Below are 19,698 nucleotides of genomic sequence, written 5' to 3' on the forward strand. Positions count from 1 at the left end.
AGAGAGAGGGTGGGGGAGGGAGAGAGAGGGTGGGGGAGGGAGAGAGAGAGAGTGGGGGAGGGAGGGAGAGAGAGAGGGGGGGAGGGAGAGAGAGAGAGGGTGGGGGAGGGAGAGAGAGAGAGTCGGGGAGGGAGAGAGAGAGAGTGGGGGAGGGAGAAAGAGAGAGGGTGGGGGAGGGAGAGAGAGAGAGAGTGGGGGAGGGAGATAGTGTAGGGGAGGGAGAGAGAGAGAGAGATAGGGTGGGTGGGGGAGGGAGAGAGAGGGTGGGTGGGGGAGGGAGAGAGAGAGAGGGTGGGGGAGGGAGAGAGAGAGAGTGGGGGAGGGAGAGAGCGAGTGGGGGAGGGAGAGAGCGAGTGGGGGAGGGAGAGAGAGAGAGAGTGGGGGAGGGAGAGAGAGAGAGAGTGGGGGAGGGAGAGAGAGAGAGAGTGGGGGAGGGAGAGAGAGAGAGAGTGGGGGAGGGAGAGAGAGAGAGTGGGGGAGGGAGAGAGAGAGAGTGGGGGAGGGAGAGAGAGAGGGTGGGGGAGGGAGAGAGAGAGGGTGGGGGAGAGAGAGAGAGAGGGTGGGGGGGAGGGAGAGAGAGAGGGTGGGGGAGGGAGAGAGAGAGAGTGGGGGTGGGGGGGAGGGAGAGAGAGAGAGAGAGAGGGTGGGGGAGGGGGGGGGAGGGAGAGAGAGAGAGCGAGTGGGGGAGGGAGAGAGAGAGAGAGAGTGGGGGAGGGAGAGAGAGAGAGAGTGGGGGAGGGAGAGAGAGAGAGAGTGGGGGAGGGAGAGAGAGAGAGAGTGGGGGAGGGAGAGAGAGAGAGTGGGGGAGGGAGAGAGAGAGAGTGGGGGAGGGAGAGAGAGAGAGTGGGGGAGGGAGAGAGAGAGGGTGGGGGAGGGAGAGAGAGAGGGTGGGGGAGAGAGAGAGAGAGGGTGGGGGGGAGGGAGAGAGAGAGGGTGGGGGGGAGGGAGAGAGAGAGGGTGGGGGGGAGGGAGAGAGAGAGGGTGGGGGGGGGAGAGAGAGAGAGAGAGGGTGGGGGGGAGGGAGAGAGAGAGAGAGAGAGGGTGGGGGGGGGGGAGAGAGAGAGAGAGAGGGTGGGGGGGAGGGAGAGAGAGAGAGAGAGGGTGGGGGGGAGGGAGGGAGAGAGAGAGGGTGGGGGAGGGAGAGAGAGAGGTGGGGGAGGGAGAGAGAGAGGGTGGGGGAGGGAGAGAGAGAGGGTGGGGGAGGGAGAGAGAGAGGGTGGGGGAGGGAGAGAGAGAGGGTGGGGGAGGGAGAGAGAGAGGGTGGGGGAGGGAGAGAGAGAGGGTGGGGGAGGGAGAGAGAGAGGGTGGGGGAGGGGGGAGAGGGTGGGGGGGGAGGGAGAGAGTGGGGGAGGGGGAGGGAGGAGAGAGAGAGGGAGGGGGAGGGAGAGAGAGAGGAGGGGGAGGGAGAGAGAGGAGGGTGGGGGGGGGAGAGAGAGGGTGGGGGAAGGAGAGAGAGGGTGGGGGAAGGAGAGAGAGGGTGGGGGAAGGAGAGAGAGGGTGGGGGAAGGAGAGAGAGGGTGGGGGAGGGAGAGAGAGGGTGGGGGAGGGAGAGAGAGGGTGGGGGAGGGAGAGAGAGGGTGGGGGAGGGAGAGAGAGGTGGGGGAGGGAGAGAGAGGGGGGAGGGAGAGAGAGGGTGGGGGAGGGAGAGAGGGTGGGAGGGAAAACATGAAAGAGAGATGTCCTTTCAAGGACAATGAAGGAGGGATAAAGTGAATAAACTGAGAGAACAAGGTTTTCCCAGCACTGTGCAAATGGCCCCGTTACACAGGAGAAGGGTGTAAACTCTACGTGATAAGACCTCCGCATGCATTCCTGGGTCTTGATGACACGGCCTCAGAAGTTTCTGTTTGACGGTCAACACAGACCTGGCGTTGATCCATGTTAGTCACGCTCTCAGCTGTGATTCCACATCTAGCTTGTGGGGACATGCCAGGTCTGGATACGCCGATTAGTATGAACATAATAACATAGGCTAACAGTCTCTCACAACGACACACATGTCAAAACACAGTCTACAAAGATGAGACATAACCCCAACCAGAACAATCAATTAGATTTCAATCAAATAAACATGGAATGTAGAAAGAGGAGGAATTTTGGTAGATAGGTGGTAGATAGGTGCTCTTTGGTAAAAGGGGTAAATTGGTCATCAAAAAGAAAGGAGGACCAAGGCACTCTTCATATAATTCATTAAAATGCCTTTATTTGTATGGCATGTTCAATAGAAACAACGTTTTAAAAAAAACGACCTTTCTAAGTGTTCTGATACTTCTAGCTTGGAGTTGTATATTCATGATAACATGGCTACAGTATTTCACTTTTTAATGTGTATAGTATTGCTTACTAGGTGTTGTCCAATCAATTTTGTAACCACTCCCTCTTCCAATTAGGGCTAATTGGAAAAGCTGTTCAAAAGAGGACATTGTATTATTTCTTTGTACTCCCTGACAAAAGGCCATGCAGCCGAAAAGCGTCGGATTTTTAAAACATTGAATGTGTTGCTTCAGTTCAATACATGTAGTTCTCATATACAAGGAGATCAATGGCCTCATTATGAGGCATACACTCAATTAGTAATGTCTGGAGCTCCTCATGTTATTATCTGAGGTGAAGGTGAACCAGGAATACACAGCTAGAGTGTGTGTGTGTTGCCTTTCCTCTCTGTGATAGAGGGAATCTGCCTGCCATTTTAGATCAGCCTGACAGGCAGCGGAGTGTGTGTGACAGGCAGCAGAGTTGTCTGTTGACGGGCACAAGGACTTTCACTGCTCCAGCACACAGACAGACAGCCTTTGAAGCACTGGCTGCGTGTACAGTGTGTGTGTAGATCGAAGCTTGACAGCTCTCATTGAAAGCGAAGGGCAGCAAAGACAAAGGTGCAGGCCTCAGACGGACTCAGCAGCCAGCACCATATTCCATGACAACATCCGATCGCTAGTCTACTGAAGACAGTCAGACTGAGGAGGCTACTGAAGACAGGCAGACTGAGGAGGCTACTGAAGACAGGCAGACTGAGGAGGCTACTGAAGACAGGCAGACTGAGGAGGCTACTGAAGACAGGCAGACTGAGGAGGCTACTGAAGACAGGCAGACTGAGGAGGCTACTGAAGACAGGCAGACTGAGGAGGCTACTGAAGACAGGCAGACTGAGGAGGCTACTGAAGACAGGCAGACTGAGGAGGCTACTGAAGACAGGCAGACTGAGGAAAACTAACAGACAATTTAAAGTCTGGGGCTGCAGTAAGCAAAATGCTAATATGTAAAAAAAAAAAAAAAAAAGATGAATAAAAGAGCATCAACAATGAAGCCAAACCGAAGCAGCTCTCCGTCTAAGCCCAGACCATCATTTCACGGCATTGTGGTTTCTAGCCTCCTCTTCTTCAGTCTCAAAGCAAACGGTCTTAACAGAACTCCAATGGCGTCCTGTTATCTTACTTAGCCGCAGAGCAATGCGGAATTCCAGGTTTGTGCTTCCCAAATGGCACCCTACGGTGGGCCCCGGTCAAAAGTAGTGCACTATAAAGGGCATAGGTTGCCATTTGGGACGCAAGCCAGTCTCTCAAGGAGATGAGTAAGGAAGCGTTTGTTGAGTAATCTGCTGGTGCAATCATGTCTTGATTGCTCACAGTTGGGGTGTCCTGAATCACTCCCATACTGTATGATAGTACTGACGGAGTGAGAGAAACCCCTCTGTATCTAAAGGACAAGAATAACAATCCTAGTCTTAGATAATGATGGAATCTTTCATTGGCGACATGAAAGGCTAAATTCCACAACAGTGGAAGATCCATTATCTGATCTGAAGAATGTCTGCTGTGATGCACGATGGAAATGAAATGGTAAATGTTGCTGGATGGGATACGTTGTACATGCGAGCCATGTCTAACAGGGAAAATCTATGGAGGACACGACAGCACCAGACACGTGCCTTGTTCCATTTTGTTCTAAGTGATGTATCAATGCCAGGTGCTACTTTGAGAAATGCAACTGGGGGGCTGAACATGCCATAAAAGGAATAGGAGGTCCATCACATTTGTTCTAAACAGTAGGCTTTGCACTGTGTTTGTTCTCTACATTAGAACATGTTCAGCAGAATATTTCATTCACTTGACTACTCCCCTCTCTACCGGTCAGGGACAGAACCCTCGCCAAAAGTAGTGCACTATATACGGAATAGGGTGCCATTTTGGACACAAGCTTGGTCTAATCACTGAATCCAGTGGCTGGGATAACGAAGTCATATTCAGACTGCACATCCTCTTTGGGACAGAGGAATTCAAAGCACTCGGGTTGTGACATTCCTGTCTCTGCCAGCTCATCTTTATCAAAATAAAAGCGTCCCCAAACCAAAGAGAGAGAGTCCGGACCGAGACCTTGTGGGCTGCAGCTGAAGGACAACAGAACAAAAAAAAAATACAAATCAATTGGAGATAGATGCTTCAGACGGACATGGAGGCCAGTCTAGAGAGGGAGTCAACATTGTCCCTCTGTAATATCCCAGTAAAACTACAACGGAAGAGCGAAAACCTTCTCAAAGTAGCAGCTTGCATTGACACATCACTTGAAAGAGTGAAAAGCATGTCTTTCAAGGTCCATTTTCAAGCGTGGGTTTCTCTCTATCTCCTATTGATCCAGTGGTGAATAAGCCCTTAGTCTGGATGTTAGCTGCTGAAAGCTGGGCAGGAATAGGCTTCCCTGAGCTCCTGTGAGGCTGAAGGTTTACGCCACTTAAGCTGGGACTTGGAGTGGAACACCAAGGTAGGAGAGGAAACACACAAGCGAGGGCACACACACATACACTCCCACACACAGGCATAACACACACGTACTCCCACACACACGCGCACTCCCTCGCATGTACTCCCACACACCCGCGCACTCACCCCCACACGCGCACTCACCCCCACACGCGCACTCCCACGTACTCCCACACACACACACTCCCACACGTACTCCCACACACACACACTCCCGTACACACTCCTGCGCACACACACACACTCCCGTACACACACGTACGTACTCCCACCCACCCACGCGTACGTACCCCCACCCACCCACACACACACGCAAGAATAAATAAGAACACCCACAACCCAAGGTCAGACAATCTGTAAAGAAAGAGGAGAGAGAGAAGCTAAAGTCCTGTCTGGCAGCCAGAAACAGAAACAGAAGCAGGATCAGGAAGAAGAATCCGGTAGCAGCTCTGGACTATTCTTTGGCAGGGGTCATCCAGGGGTCAGGTCAAAACAAGCCTGGCTTGTCACTGCGAGAGATGATTGATGGTGAATGTAAGGGCACTGCAGAGAGCGAGAGCAGGCAAAAGAGTGAGAGAGTGAGCGAGAGCGTGAGAGAGCAAAAGAGAGAGCAAGAGAGAGCGCGAGAGAGAGCAAAAGAGAGAGCGCGAGAGAGAGCAAAAGAGAGAGCGCGAGAGAGAGCAAAAGAGAGAGCGCGAGAGAGAGCGAGAGAGCAAAAGAGAGAGCGCGAGAGAGAGCAAGAGACCACGAGAGAGAGCGCGAGAGAGCAAAAGAGAGCGCGAGAGAGCAAAAGAGAGAGCGCGAGAGAGCAAAAGAGAGAGCGCGAGAGAGCAAAAGAGAGCGCGAGAGAGCAAAAGAGAGCGCGAGAGAGCAAAAGAGAGAGAGCGCGAGAGAGCAAAAGAGAGAGAGCGCGAGAGAGCAAAAGAGAGCGCGAGAGAGAGCAAAAGAGAGAGCGCGAGAGAGAGCAAAAGAGAGAGCGCGAGAGAGAGCAAAAGAGAGAGAGCGCGAGAGAGAGCAAAAGAGAGAGAGCGCGAGAGAGAGCAAAAGAGAGAGAGCGCGAGAGAGAGCAAAAGAGAGAGAGCGCGAGAGAGAGCAAAAGAGAGAGAGCGAGAGAGAGCAAAAGAGAGAGCGCGAGAGAGAGCAAGAGAGCACGAGAGAGCGCGAGAGAGCAAAAGAGAGCGCGAGAGAGCAAAAGAGAGCGCGAGAGAGCAAAAGAGAGAGCGCAAGAGAGCAAAAGAGAGCGCGAGAGAGAGCAAAAGAGAGCAAAAGAGAGAGAGCAAAAGAGAGAGCAAAAGAGAGAGCAATAGAGAGAGCGAGTGCAAAAGAGAGAGAGCGCGAGAGAGAGCAAAAGAGAGAGAGCGCGAGAGAGAGCAAAAGAGAGAGAGCGCGAGAGAGAGCAAAAGAGAGAGCGCGAGAGAGAGCAAGAGAGCACGAGAGAGAGCGCGAGAGAGCAAAAGAGAGCGCGAGAGAGCAAAAGAGAGAGCGCGAGAGAGCAAAAGAGAGCGCGAAAGAGAGCGCAAAAGAGAGAGAGCGCGAGAGAGAGCAAAAGAGAGAGAGAGAGAGCAAGAAGAGAGCGCGAGAGAGAGCAAAAGAGAGAGAGAGAGAGCAAAAGAGAGAGAGCGCGAGAGAGAGAGAGAGCGCGAGAGAGAGCAAAAGAGAGAGAGCGCGAGAGAGAGCAAAAGAGAGAGAGCGCGAGAGAGAGCAAGAAGAGAGAGAGCGCGAGAGAGAGCAAAAGAGAGAGAGCGCGAGAGAGAGCAAAAGAGAGAGAGCGCGAGAGAGAGCAAAAGAGAGAGAGCGCGAGAGAGAGCAAAAGAGAGAGAGCGCGAGAGAGAGCAAAAGAGAGAGAGCGCGAGAGAGAGCAAAAGAGAGAGAGCGCGAGAGAGAGCAAAAGAGAGAGAGCGCGAGATAGAGAGCAAAAGAGAGAGAGCGCGAGAGCACAAATAAAGGAAATCTGTTTTTTCCTCTTCTTGCAATGGAGATCTATCCACCAGCGGTTTAACGACTGATCTAGGATCAGCTCAAATTGCTTCATTCCTGACTTCAACAAACAAGCGTAAACTTACTAATCTGGCTCAGGCGAAGATGGTCTCTAGATTCTTCCAAACTGATTTAGGATCAGCACACCTTTCTACAGCTCTGACCTCGACTGTCATAGTGAAATTAACAAATCTGGCACAGGAACAGCTGGTTGGGGCATAAAAGGTAACCAACCACACGGCAGGGAGGGAGGGGTGGGGGCGGTGTTTGTGGATCCAGCCCAGGTGCATCATGGGAAAAGAATGGCCTCGGGCCAGCCTGCTGGGTTACGATGACTAATCAAGCACATACCTGTTCTGACCTCTGTTGTCACAGCATGGTGTGAGCAAGTCACTGCAGCACTAACCTGAGAGTTACAAGTCATCCGGATGGACATTACCCTAATGTTGGTGGTGGGAAGAGAGACAATCCGCATGGCTTCACGATCAGATGCCCTTGGTACTGATCTGTTCACATCAGCACAACGCTGAGAGAGACCGACAGACTGTATAATCACTGCTTGGCTGAGTGCCCAATTCAATCAACAGGGAGGAAGCTTTTCAGCTATGAGACACGACGCTGCCTCTTTTTTCAGTGTTTCATGCACCTGGGCACCACTGACGCATTCAGAGTGTATTTGTAATTGTCCATGCAAGGAGAGAACCATGTCTGAAACGTGTTGTTCCTTCCTTTAGTCGTTCTCCTTGCACTTTAAAAAGCCAGAGAGCTTTGTCCTAAAGGAGAAATTTCATTAAGAGCTCCAGTGAAAATGGAGTCGGCGAAGACCAGGGAAGAGATGATTTACAATACTCCCTGAGCCTCCCTACCTCTTGCTCTCCCTCTCTCAGCGAGGCCCACACCAACGCCACCATTTTAGTAGACCCTATAAACCAGCAACACAAGGCACGTGTCCCGCATCAGTCCCGGCCATGAATACCAACAGCCCCTCCCTCGCCTGTCTGACGACACAGATCTTTCACTGGCTCTCCGCACAATGGCTAAGGCTGAATCTCCAACGGTACCCTGTCCCCTATGTAGTGCACTACTTTTGACCAGGGCCCATAGGTGGCTGGTCAAAAGTAGTGCACTACATAGAGAATAGGGTGACATTCGGGACAAAAACGAAATGCAGGAGGAGGGAAGAGAGAACAAAATGGATTCCAGACAATATGCTGCAGTATTGCAGGACAGGTGGTGTTATGTGCCAATGTTGAATGATGTCACTAATCAATTGCAATCTGGTCAGGGTCTCAGGGAGATTCTGGCGCATCAAGCGGTATCATTTGTGTAAAATCTCCAGTATGCAGTATACTGTAGCCTATGAATTTGAGTAAACCTTAAATGCAAAAATCAATACAAACCCATGACCATGAATCTGAGGTATTGAGTGAAGACACACTAAGACATTTACAGAGCTGCCATAGCATGTGGATTGACTTCCTGCTAACATGCTTCATTACAGATCAATGAGACGGTAATGAAAAATACACCAGCTGTAATGTGTTCCTTCAGAACAGGAACTCATTACAATGTGTATTGTATTCCACATGACACTGAGATGCAGTGAGATGGAACAACCAATGAGACTTAGACACTATCACTTTTTAAATTCCTATTCATAATCTCCAGAACCAAACCATACCAATCTACATATCAGTACCATACCAATCTACATATCAGCACCACACCAGTCTACAACTAAGACAACGGCGATTTTCTACAGTCTGTGGTCAAAAAGGTTTGGACTAGTTTCAATGTGGGGGTTGGAGAGCGAGGGATGAGTGACAGTCGTACCTTTCCCGTGACAGCCGACCAGACCTTGAGCGAGTTGTCGTCAGAGCCGCTGACGATGCGGTTACCACAGAACTGGAGGCAGGTGATGACATGGTCATCATGACCCTTAAGCACCTAGAGAGGACGGAGGGATGGAGAGGAGAAGAGGGAGGGAAGGAGAGAGAGATGGATGACAGGGAGAAGGAGAGGACGGAGTGAAGGAGAATAAGAAAATGTCAAGAACCAAACAGGAACAATGACAAGGCTGCATTTCTCCAGAGATCAAAGACTTGAGGTAAATGTCACGACGTCGCTTTGCAGGTGTACAGAGACCCCCTGTTCAAAATGACTTGTATGTGTGTGTAAACTCAGCTGACGGACACGGGGGCCACAGAACTGCAGACTCGGCCAATGACAGAGCGCCTTACAGACAGACACAGGGGAGTGTGAAGAGCAAGCGGGGTAACCACGGTTACGTCAGCCACTACTCCGTCTACAGTCACAAAAGGACCTGAGGGCTTTTTGAAATTAGCTAAATTAGCCATACGAGGCATATTAGGAAGATCACTCTCCCTTGCTAGTCAAGCTCAATTTAAACTCTGAAAACACTCAAGAAATAGCAGTTTGATGTAGAATTGAGGTCATGTCGAGCTCTTGAGAAGAACTACCATAAAAAAAAAACGATCTATAAGAAATAAGAACTGTCACTACCAAAATCTTCTTTAGGTGAGGTTGAGAACTGACCCACCTATGTCTTCTAATAAAACCCAGCATAAGAGCCTTATCGACTTGGACGCCTGATCTAATTCAAAGCCGCTTTATATAAAATCCATACGAGTCTCAAGGGAGTGTTAAGATATAATGAAACCGTCTAATGAGGAACGAAGAAAGGCTTTAGATTCTAAGTTTTATACAAAACCAGCAACTCCAAAGTTGAGAACTGAAGCAGAATTAAATACTGTGGGCTAATGATAATTTTATTTGCTACACAGTATTATCTATATTATAAACTGGGTGGTTTTAGCCCGAAATGTTGATTGGCTGACAGCTGTGGTATATCAGACTGCATACCACGGGTATGACAAAACATGTATTTTTACATTGGTAAACAGTTTATAATAGCAATAAGGCAACTCGGTGGTTTGTGGTATATGGCCAATACACAACGGCTAAAGGCTGTATCCAGGCACTCTGCGTTGCGTTGTGCCTAAGATTGGCCGTATACCACAAACTCCCGAGGTGCCTTACTGTTTACTTATATAAAATGTTGAGAATAAAGGGAAGCAAAGACAAAATGTCTACCTTGGGTGATCGGAGGTCTCCTCTCCTCCAGTTGGTGTCTATCCTATGCTGCCTGATGTACGCACACTTCCAGGGGCTGTGGGTGAAGCCCGGCTTGGTGATTTTCCTCTTCTTGAAGGCTAGAGGCTCATCAATGCCTGCTTGTGGAGAGATGAGAGGAGAGGAGCAGTGTCAGTCCGAGACTGCGTCAGAACGCAGAATATCTACCGTTTGCTCAGGCCATTGTCAATCTAGTCTGATCATTTTTCAAGATTGATCATATTGGCCAATGCTGGTGTCAATCATAGTCTGAAACTACTTCAGCATGTTCCTTTTGGCCAGTGCTTGTGCCTGTATACCGGTTCAGTGATTCCTATTGGCTAAGTGCGTCTAGACTGACCCTCCTCTCGGCACTTCTCCCTCCAGAGGAGGTTGTCCTCAGCCAGGATCCTCCAGTAACGACAGGTCTGAGCGGCCTGCAGCAGGTCCTTGGGCTCAAGGAACGACAGCACGTACAGGGCCAACTGACGGAGGAGAGGAAGGATGGAGGGAAGGAGAGAGAAAGGAGGAGAGAATGTTATTTTACAGCGTAAGGGCGTTGCCGTGGTTGAGTGGGTGGTCTGGGTCTAGTTGACCAACCCCACACCTCCTAAAATACCAGTGCTCTATAATTCAATAGCAGTGCTCTACAACTCAAACATACCTCATCCCCAAGCCATTATTGACGATCCAGAGCAATTGAGAGCATTAGAAAGTGTTTCATCGATGCAGCACAGCAGAACCCCTGATTGTGTATTGAGTTGGTTACATAACAGGGTACTACAGGGTGTCTTCATCTTACTACGTGTCTGTCTCATCCATATATGGATACCACTGAACTGCCCCCAGGGCTTGTTCTGTTGCTGCTTCTTTACTCTGCCTAGTGCCTACCACACCCTATCACACTCCAGCCTGAGAGACGGAGAGAAAAAAGAGAGAAAAAGAGTAAGAGAAAAAGAGCGAGAGGAGAGAAAAGAGCGAGAGAAAAAGAGTGAGAGGAGAGAAAAGAGCGAGAGAAAAAGAGTGAGAGGAGAGAAAAGAGCGAGAAAATAGAGAAAAGAGCTAGAAAAGAGAAAAGAGCTAGAAAAGAGAAAAGAGTGAGAAAATAGAGAAAAGAGTGAGAAAATAGAGAAAAGAGTGAGAAAATAGAGAAAATAGTGAGAGAAAAGAGTGAGAAGGAGAAAAGAGTGAGAAGGAGAAAAGAGTGTGAGAAAAGAGTGAGAGTGAGAGAAAAGAGTGAGAGTGAGAGAAAAGAGAGAACAAATGGGAAGCAAAGCAGAAACAGCTAAATAGGAAGAAACAAGGCAACAGTGAGAGGGAGCAAGACAGCCTGTCTGAGGCTCCAACCTCTGCTAAACAAGGCAACAGTGAGCAGGAGCAAGACTGCCTGCCTGAGGCTCCAACCTCTGCTAAACAAGGCAACAGTGAGCGGGAGCAAGACTGCCTGCCTGCCTGAGGCTCCAACCTCTGCTAAACAAGGCAACAGTGAGCAGGAGCAAGACTGCCTGCCTGAGGCTCCAACCTCTGCTAAACAAGGCAACAGTGAGCAGGAGCAAGACTGCATGCCTGAGGCTCCAACCTCTGCTAAACAAGGCAACAGTGAGCAGGAGCAAGACTGCATGCCTGAGGCTCCAACCTCTGCTAAACAAGGCAACAGTGAGCAGGAGCAAGACAGGCTGCCTCATGCTCCAACCTCTGCTAAACAAGGCAACAGTGAGCGGGAGCAAGACTGCCTGCCTGAGGCTCCAACCTCTGCTAAACAAGGCAACAGTGAGCGGGAGCAAGACAGGCTGCCTGAGGCTCCAACCTCTGCTAAACAAGGCAACAGTGAGCGGGAGCAAGACAGGCTGCCTGAGGCTCCAACCTCTGCTAAACAAGGCAACAGTGAGCGGGAGCAAGACAGGCTGCCTGAGGTTCCAACCTCTGCAAAACAAGGCAACAGTGAGCGGGAGCAAGACAGGCTGCCTGAGGCTCCAACCTCTGCAAAACAAGGCAACAGTGAGCGGGAGCAAGACAAGTTGGCTCATGCTCCAACCTCTGCTAAACAAAACAGTCTGAAGGGGCTTGGCCACTGGAGCAAGCTGAGGGGAGGCTATTTAGACCATTATGGAACATTCCAGACTACTTCCCACACAACTCCCTTCACTCACTCCCTCCCCCATTACAGACTACTTCCCACACATCTCCCTTCACACACTCCCTCCCCCATTACAGACGATTCCACATTTTGCCTTTCTCTCCCCTCTTCCCCTCCCCGTCCAGACCTCCCTCACACCTGACAGACAGGAGGCAGGTGCCAGACTGAGACCGTCACTCTGATAAGGACCTATCTGAGGAGTGACAGGAGGCTGTTTAAGATAGATCCCCTGAGACCGTAGAGTCCTGAACAGAGACACATTGGCCCGGTGTTATTAGTCCTCAGTTTGAGCGAAGGGTGACACACCCACCGAAAGGTGCCATTAAGGCTATTTCCAATGAGTTAAGTGGAGATAAGAAGACAGCTCAGGGAGCTTTCAGTCTCACCTCTTTGGGCAACAGGGATGGATGGATGGATGGGGAGATGGGAGCGTGCAGTTGGGGGAGTTAAAGAGGTGGTAAGGGAGCTTTGGTTCTCACTTCTTTAGGGATTAGAAAGCGAGAGGGAGGAGGAAGGGGCTAGAAAGCGAGAGGGAGGAGAAAGGGGCTAGAAAGCGAGAGGGAGGAGGAAGGGACTAGTAAGCGAGAGGGAGGAGGAAGGGGTTAGAAAGCGAGAGAGAGGAGGAAGGGGTTAGAAAGCAAGAGGGAGGAGGAAGGGGCTAGAAAGCAAGAGGGAGGAGGAAGGGGCTAGAAAGCGAGAGGGAGGAGGAAGGGGTTAGAAAGCGAGAGGGAGGAGGAAGGGGTTAGAAAGGGAGAGGGAGGAGGAAGGGGTTAGAAAGCGAGAGGGAGGAGGAAGGGGTTAGTAGCCCCTTCCTCCTCCCTTTCTTTCTATAAAGAGCTATAAAGGGGTTGTCACCTCTTTGGGCAGCAGAGAGATGAAGTCGCGTTGGAACTGCGGCTCAATAACCTGCATCATGTGTTTGACATGCGTGGGCTCACAGCTGTCGATCAACTCATCCAGCGCCATGAGCTTCTCTGGGCCACTCCAGCTCTGAAAAACACACAGGAGGACGAGGAAGAGCAGGGTTAGATGGGATGTGTCGATGGTGCACTACTCCAGCTGTGGAATACACAGGATCGGTCAGGAGAGACGTACATAGAGAGGACTTTATATGTTGGTTATGTTGATAGTACTTGATTGTAAAAGTAGTTGTTTTTAGTGTGTGTTGCGTTGTATTGGCATACAAGGGTGCTTGCTGTAAGTGTGGTGGAATGTAAAAGTGTTTGAAGCCAATTTGCATAGGTGTAGAAGTGTGTATATTTGTGTGCCAATGCATACACTATATATACAAAAGTATATGGACACCCCTTCAAATTAGTGGACTCGGCTATTTCAGCCACACCCGTTGCTGACAGGTGTATAAAGTCGAGAACACCGCCATGCAATCTCCATAGACAAATACTGGCAGTAGAATGGCCTGACTGAAGAGCTGTGACTTAACGTGGCACACTGTCATAGGATGCCACCTTCCCAACAAGTCAGTTCGTCAAATTTCTGCCCTGGTCAACTGTAAGTTCTGTTATTGCGAATTGGAAACATCTAGGAGCAACAACGGCTTAGCCGCAAAGTGGTAGGCCACACAAGCTCACAGAACGGGACCGCCGAGTGATGAAGCACGTAGTGTGTAAAAATAGTCTGTCCTTGGTAGCAACACTCAATACCTAGTTCCAAACTGCCTCTGGAAGCAACGTCAGCACAAGAACAGCTTCATGAAATGGGTTTCCATGGCCGAGCAGCTGCACACAAGCGTAAGATCACCATGCTCAATGCCACGCGTCGGCTGGAGTGGTGTAAAGCTTGCTGCCATTGGACTCTGGAGCAGTGGAAGCATGTTCTCTGGAGTGATGAATCACGTTATCTGGCAGTCCGACAGACAAATCTGGGTTTGGAAGATACCATGAGAGCACCACCTGCCCCAATGCATAGTGCCAACTGTAACGTTTGGTGGAGGAGGAATAATGGGCTGGGGCTGTTTTTCATGGTTTCGGGCCCCTTAGTTCCAGTGAAGGGATTATCTTAACACTACAGCATACAATGACATTCAAAACGATTCTGTGCCTCCAACTTTGTGGCAGTTTGGGGGAAGGCCCTTTCCTGTTTCAGGATGGCAAAGAGTTCCATAGAGAAATGGAATTTGACTGGTCTGCACAGAGCCCTGACCTCAACCCCATCGAACACCTTTGGGATGAATTGGAACGCCGACTGTGAGCCAGGCCTAATCGCCCAACATCAGTGCCCGACCTCACGAATGCCGTTTTGGCTAAATGGAAACAAGTCCCCGCAGCAATGTTCAAACATCTAGTGGAAAACCTTTCCAGAAGAGTGGAGGCTGTTATAGCAGCAAAGGGGGGACCAACTCCATATTAGTGCCCATGATTTTGGAATAAAATGTTTGACAAGCAGGTGTCCACATACTTTTGGTCATGTGTACGCAAGTGAATAACACATTCCCTCAACAGAAGCCAGTTAGCCCAAGGCACCTCGCCGTTAACTACACTGGCAACAGGCACATTAAAAGGCCATTTCCACATCAAGCGCCTGGCCTTCATCAGCACTGTTATTACCTAGCTATGCTCCGTTGGGGATTTCTCCTGGCTGAATATTCAGCACCACTCACAGCCTGAAGCTCAAAGCCAAACTGTTGAGCTTAGCTAGCAAGAGCTGTAGTTGTAACTAGACCAAGTGTCTAGGTGCTGGGGCCAACGTTGTTTTCCCTTTGGGAGAGCGCTCAAATGTAACACAGTGATTATAAGAGAGAAGGATGGAGGATGGAAAGCATTGGGCATGTAAAGCATCTGTAATTTGGCAGTTAGACTGACGCCACCGGAGGAGCTGGCTGTGCCGGTAGTTAGGAAGGTAATCAGGGAGTTGGGTTCAAAGCAGTACTCCTCGAACCAGGGCAAAGGGTTGGATTACTGAATGGTTACTCAGCGCTGGCTGGCAGGCGACTTAACACCCATTGGTTATGCCTCTGGGAATTAGCTTTCTGGGTAGAAACACCGCTAGCTACAAAGCTTGCTTATGCTTGGCGGGTAACGCACTGAATTAAGGCACTGATTACAAAGCATGGGTCAGTCAACCCTGGTTTTCAACCAGACGACATAACACCATGTTTCTTTCCAGTGTTATGACATTTGGATAGCATTATCGTCTGGCTACACTCATCTTAAAACCTCTTAAAGAGGATTCATTGAATTTCTCTCGCACTCCACAGGAAGCACAAAAAGGGTCTGAGCATGCCAGGACAGGAAAGAGAATGTACAGAATGCACGTTGTGGGTTTAGCTGCGTCTAATACGGGCTGTCAGACGAAAGGCAAAAATGGGGCCATAGCAGGTGAACTACGTCAATAGTTTCTCTCTCTCACGCTCTCCCGCTCTGTCAAAAACCCACACACACCCACACACAGAGGGCGAGTTCTCACATGGACAAGTTATTTCACAGGATTAGTGTTTTTTTGGGAACGATTAAGCGATAAATGCAATGTTACAATATTTGACAACGGATGTCTGACTGAATTGTTTGATGCCGTGCCATGTCCCGGAGAGGCAGGTACTGATCTTAGAGGTAGTTGTTGCAGAAGTAAACAGAGCGGAGAAGCCCGACCTTGAACGCAACATTGTTCTAAACCGCTGCGGAATCTTAACATCCTGAAGTAAGACTTACAGGCATCCAATTGTTAAATGAACTTGGCCTGAAATCTCTATGCTGCAGTCTGGCTTCTGTGGCTGTAAATCTCTACAGGATGGGATTACATTTCACAATAGCAGTAAACTGGTTTATTCACCAAACAGAGACGTGAAGAAAGTTAATCACCGCAATATTAGCAGAAAGATGTTGCCGACAGGAATGTTATTAGCAAATTGCCATTTTTCGAATAAAAGATTTCTTGACATTTTGTGGCGGTTAGGCAGCCATTACCTTCAGAGAATGCTTTGAAGACAGAGCTAAAGCTCTAATTTCTTTCCTGTTTATTTCCCCAAAGATTTGGCCTTTATGACGGGCAAAGTCAATACAGCCACAAAGCCTGCTGTAAAAAAAACTTCAGCGAAGAAGGCAGCAGCATTACAGCGAGTTGGTTGCCAAGTCAAATAAACTCAGCATTGCTCCCATTTCGGAAGAAAGGGATGCTTACTGACGATGAATTTGATATTAACAAAATGCTGGAAACAAATGGCCGATGTCTGAGCACTAGTCATCATTGTGGAGTTGCCTCAACACAACAAGGCTTTTGTTGCCCTATCAAAAAGAAGAGAAGGAACATTACGGCCTTGCCTGAAATGGCACCCTATTCCCTATATAATAAACTATTTCTGACCTGAGGCACTACAGGAAGTACCTGAAAGACAAAATAATTTCTCTATCGACTATTGGCTGTGACGTTAGAACTCGACCATAGGCTAATATGTCATTCGAAGCTGACTGGCCTAAAATACTATGTGGCTTTGAAAGGATTACCTGAACAAAGATCACATCTGTTCAACTGTTGACATAGTATACATCGGGCGTTGGCTGCACAAATACAATATTGGAGCCTGTATTCTAAACAGGTAGGCTAAATCCTATCCCATGCTACAGTGCATATGGTAATGTGTGGGCCAAAACATCAAGGCAGCAATTACCTTCAAGGCTTGAGGAAACATTGATTGGGCGCAACGTCAGCTTTTTGATGAGCTCTCGCTCCAGGGCTTCGAAGGAAGACGGCCAGGGGGGGGGGGGGGGGACATATGTAACAAAGGAGTTGGGAGGAACTCTGGAGCAACTAGGAACTACCTACTTAATTAACTACTTAGTTAGAACCATCACTCCTCAGGGAGCAGAGGCCAATTAGGAACGGAGCTAACGGGTAGAAACTAACTCACCTGAAATGACCACTAGGAAGGGGAGGATGGACGTGACAGGAAGACATTGGAGGAGCTAAGTGGGAACTAACTCACCTGAAATGACCACTAGGAAGGGGAGGATGGACGTGACAGGAAGACATTGGAGGAGCTAAGTGGGAACTAATCACCTGAAATGACCACTAGGAAGGGGAGGATGGACGTGACAGGAAGACATTGGAGGAGCTAAGTGGGAACTAACTCACCTGAAATGACCACTAGGAAGGGGCGGATGGACGTGACAGGAAGACATTGGAGGAGCGAAGGGGGAACTAACTCACATGAAATGACCACTAGGAAGGGGAGGATGGACGTGACAGGAAGACATTGGAGGAGCGAAGGGGGAACTAACTCACATGAAATGACCACTAGGAAGGGGAGGATGGACGTGACAGGAAGACATTGGAGGAGCGAAGGGGGAACTAACTCACCTGAAATGACCACTAGGAAGGGGAGGATGGACGTGACAGGAAGACATTGGAGGAGCTAAGTGGGAACTAACTCACCTGAAATGACCACTAGGAAGGGGAGGATGGACGTGACAGGAAGACATTGGAGGAGCGAAGGGGGAACTAACTCACCTGAAATGACCACTAGGAAGGGGAGGATGGACGTGACAGGAAGACATTGGAGGAGCTAAGTGGGAACTAACTCACCTGAAATGTCCACTAGGAAGGGGAGGATGGACGTGACAGGAAGACATTGGAGGAGCTAAGTGGGAACTAACTCACCTGAAATGTCCACTAGGAAGGGGAGGATGGACGTGACAGGAAGACATTGGAGGAGCAAAGGGGGAACTAACTCACCTGAAATGTCCGGAGCCATTCCTGGAGACCTGTGGGAGAAGGGATGGAGGTGATACGCCGCCTGTGCTGCCCCTGACCGTTAGCTGTCCTGATGTGCCCAAACGTGGTGGGGGTGGCTGGGTAGGGGACCAGCCCTGTAGCACTGTGGGGAGAAATATGGAGAGATGGGGAGGGAGAGAGTAAGAACGTGAGAAAAAAAATATATTTTTCATGAGAAAAGATACTATACTGAAGAAAAACTATGAGGGTTATATTGATAGCGAGGAACACGGAGGTCATTATGAATAGTTTCAAATGCGGGCAAAGTGCAGGTGCTGCAGCAGTAGCAGCTTCTGCAGTTATCTTCCACTCCACTCACTAATTACAATAGCAGTGAGAAGGAGTACAAACGTTGGGTGGATGGAGAAGCAAACAACAGATACTAATGAGAGAAACAGCCCTGGGACTAACTGGGTTTCTATAGCTGGGGTGTGTTCATTAGTGCACAACGTAGCAAAACATTTTGCAATGAAAACAGCGTGATCTATTGGGCAACTGCAGGTAGGTTCCTACCCGTTTGATTTAGTTTGCTTCCGTTTGGTTCCTAGTGAATACCCCTGCGCTCTTCTCAATGTAACAGTTTCTCTGGAATCGAACTGGAACCAAGGTCGTATTCACTAGGCAAGAAACTGGAAGGTACTACCTGAACGTCAATTAAGAAACGTGCAATAAAAATTTCCGTTGCTAAATGTTTCAGCACGCCGTTCATGAATAAATACGAACCTGCTCTCTTCAAGAGTTTCTCTGGAACTGAAACCAGCTGTTTATTCCCATGTTTCCATCATCAATAATCAACTAAATGCATCTGCACACAAGCTTGATTCAATTTGGTTTGGGATACTAACTTGTTCTTATTCAACTAAAAATATTTTAATAATCGACTTGATTTAGGGGAAAGAGAACTGCTATTGGAATGTGCATTTTAGGGGTATTTCTATCAGTGTGCCTCTCGCCCCCAGACTTCAAAGTGCACATAGTTCCAAAGAATTAAGTTCAATGTCAACCCCCCCAAAGGGAAGCCACAAGGCGTGCGCTCATTCGGTACTAGCCAAACGCCACACCAACCATTCAGCAGTTCCTCACACCATTCTGCCTAGTGACAAAAGTATGAGGTAAGAGAATGAGGTCTGTTTCATAACGGGTTTATTTTTAATGGGATTGAGAGCTAGACCAACGTGTGGCAATTACAAGGCTGCAGAAGCAGCACAGTGCTGCCAGTGAGTGAGGCAGCAGTGCTTCGTCAGGGTCCTCAGGAAGGCATGAAGTACACTTTAATGGGCAAGGAACACGCTGCGGTGAGCACTTCTTATGAGGATTATGTCTTAGTGTGAATAACTACATAATATTCTGACTTACAGGGACAACCGGGGCTGCCTGCTGGATCCTGCCTGTGATACAACAGAAATGGGTCAGGGTTTCTTTACCATTTGCATTGCTAGTCTTACTGGGTAGGAAGGCTAAATCTATTCCTTAACTGGTAGGAAGGTGGGAACAGGGGGTTGGTTCTTTACCTTGGATACTGGATAACAGGGTAGGGGAGGTAGGTACGGGGGGAGGGGGTCTTTACCTTGGATACTGGATAACAGGGTAGGGGAGGTAGGTACGGGGGAGGGGATCTTTACCTTGGATACTGGATAACAGGGTAGGGGAGGTACGGGGGGAGGGGGTCTTTACCTTGGATACTGGATAACAGGGTAGGGGAGGAACGGGGGGAGGGGGTCTTTACCTTGGATACTGGATAACAGGGTAGGGGAGGTAGGTACGGGGGGAGGGGGTCTTTACCTTGGATACTGGATAACAGGGTAGGGGAGGTACGGGGGGAGGGAGTCTTTACCTTAGATACTGGATAACAGGGTAGGTAGGTACGGGGGGAGGGGGGCTTTACCTTGGATACTGGATAACAGGGTAGGTAGGTACGGGGGGAGGGGGTCTTTACCTTAGATACTGGATAACAGGGTAGGTAGGTATGGG

The 19,698-nt window shown here is 49.4% G+C and overlaps 1 protein-coding gene across 5 annotated transcripts in view; it reads right to left on the minus strand.

Moving 5' to 3' along the window:
- The window catches only part of LOC139374720 (F-box/WD repeat-containing protein 7-like), a 208,402-nt gene that overhangs the window by 14,112 nt on the left and 174,592 nt on the right, over nt 1–19,698 (minus strand). For 3 of the 5 annotated variants that reach the window (XM_071115831.1, XM_071115833.1, XM_071115834.1), the window contains 5 exons: nt 17,689–17,830; nt 12,859–12,993; nt 10,228–10,351; nt 9,849–9,985; nt 8,568–8,681 (listed from right to left, as the gene is read on the minus strand). In XM_071115831.1, the coding sequence (XP_070971932.1) occupies nt 8,568–8,681; nt 9,849–9,985; nt 10,228–10,351; nt 12,859–12,993; nt 17,689–17,830 (652 nt within the window). Of the gene's footprint in view, nt 1–8,567; nt 8,682–9,848; nt 9,989–10,227; nt 10,352–12,858; nt 12,994–17,688; nt 17,831–19,698 lie in introns of all 5 variants that reach the window. The other 2 variants (XM_071115832.1, XM_071115830.1) reach the window with 1 other exon arrangement.

This window comes from Oncorhynchus clarkii, chromosome 19 (genome assembly GCF_045791955.1).
Source record: "Oncorhynchus clarkii lewisi isolate Uvic-CL-2024 chromosome 19, UVic_Ocla_1.0, whole genome shotgun sequence".
NCBI lineage: Eukaryota > Metazoa > Chordata > Actinopteri > Salmoniformes > Salmonidae > Oncorhynchus > Oncorhynchus clarkii.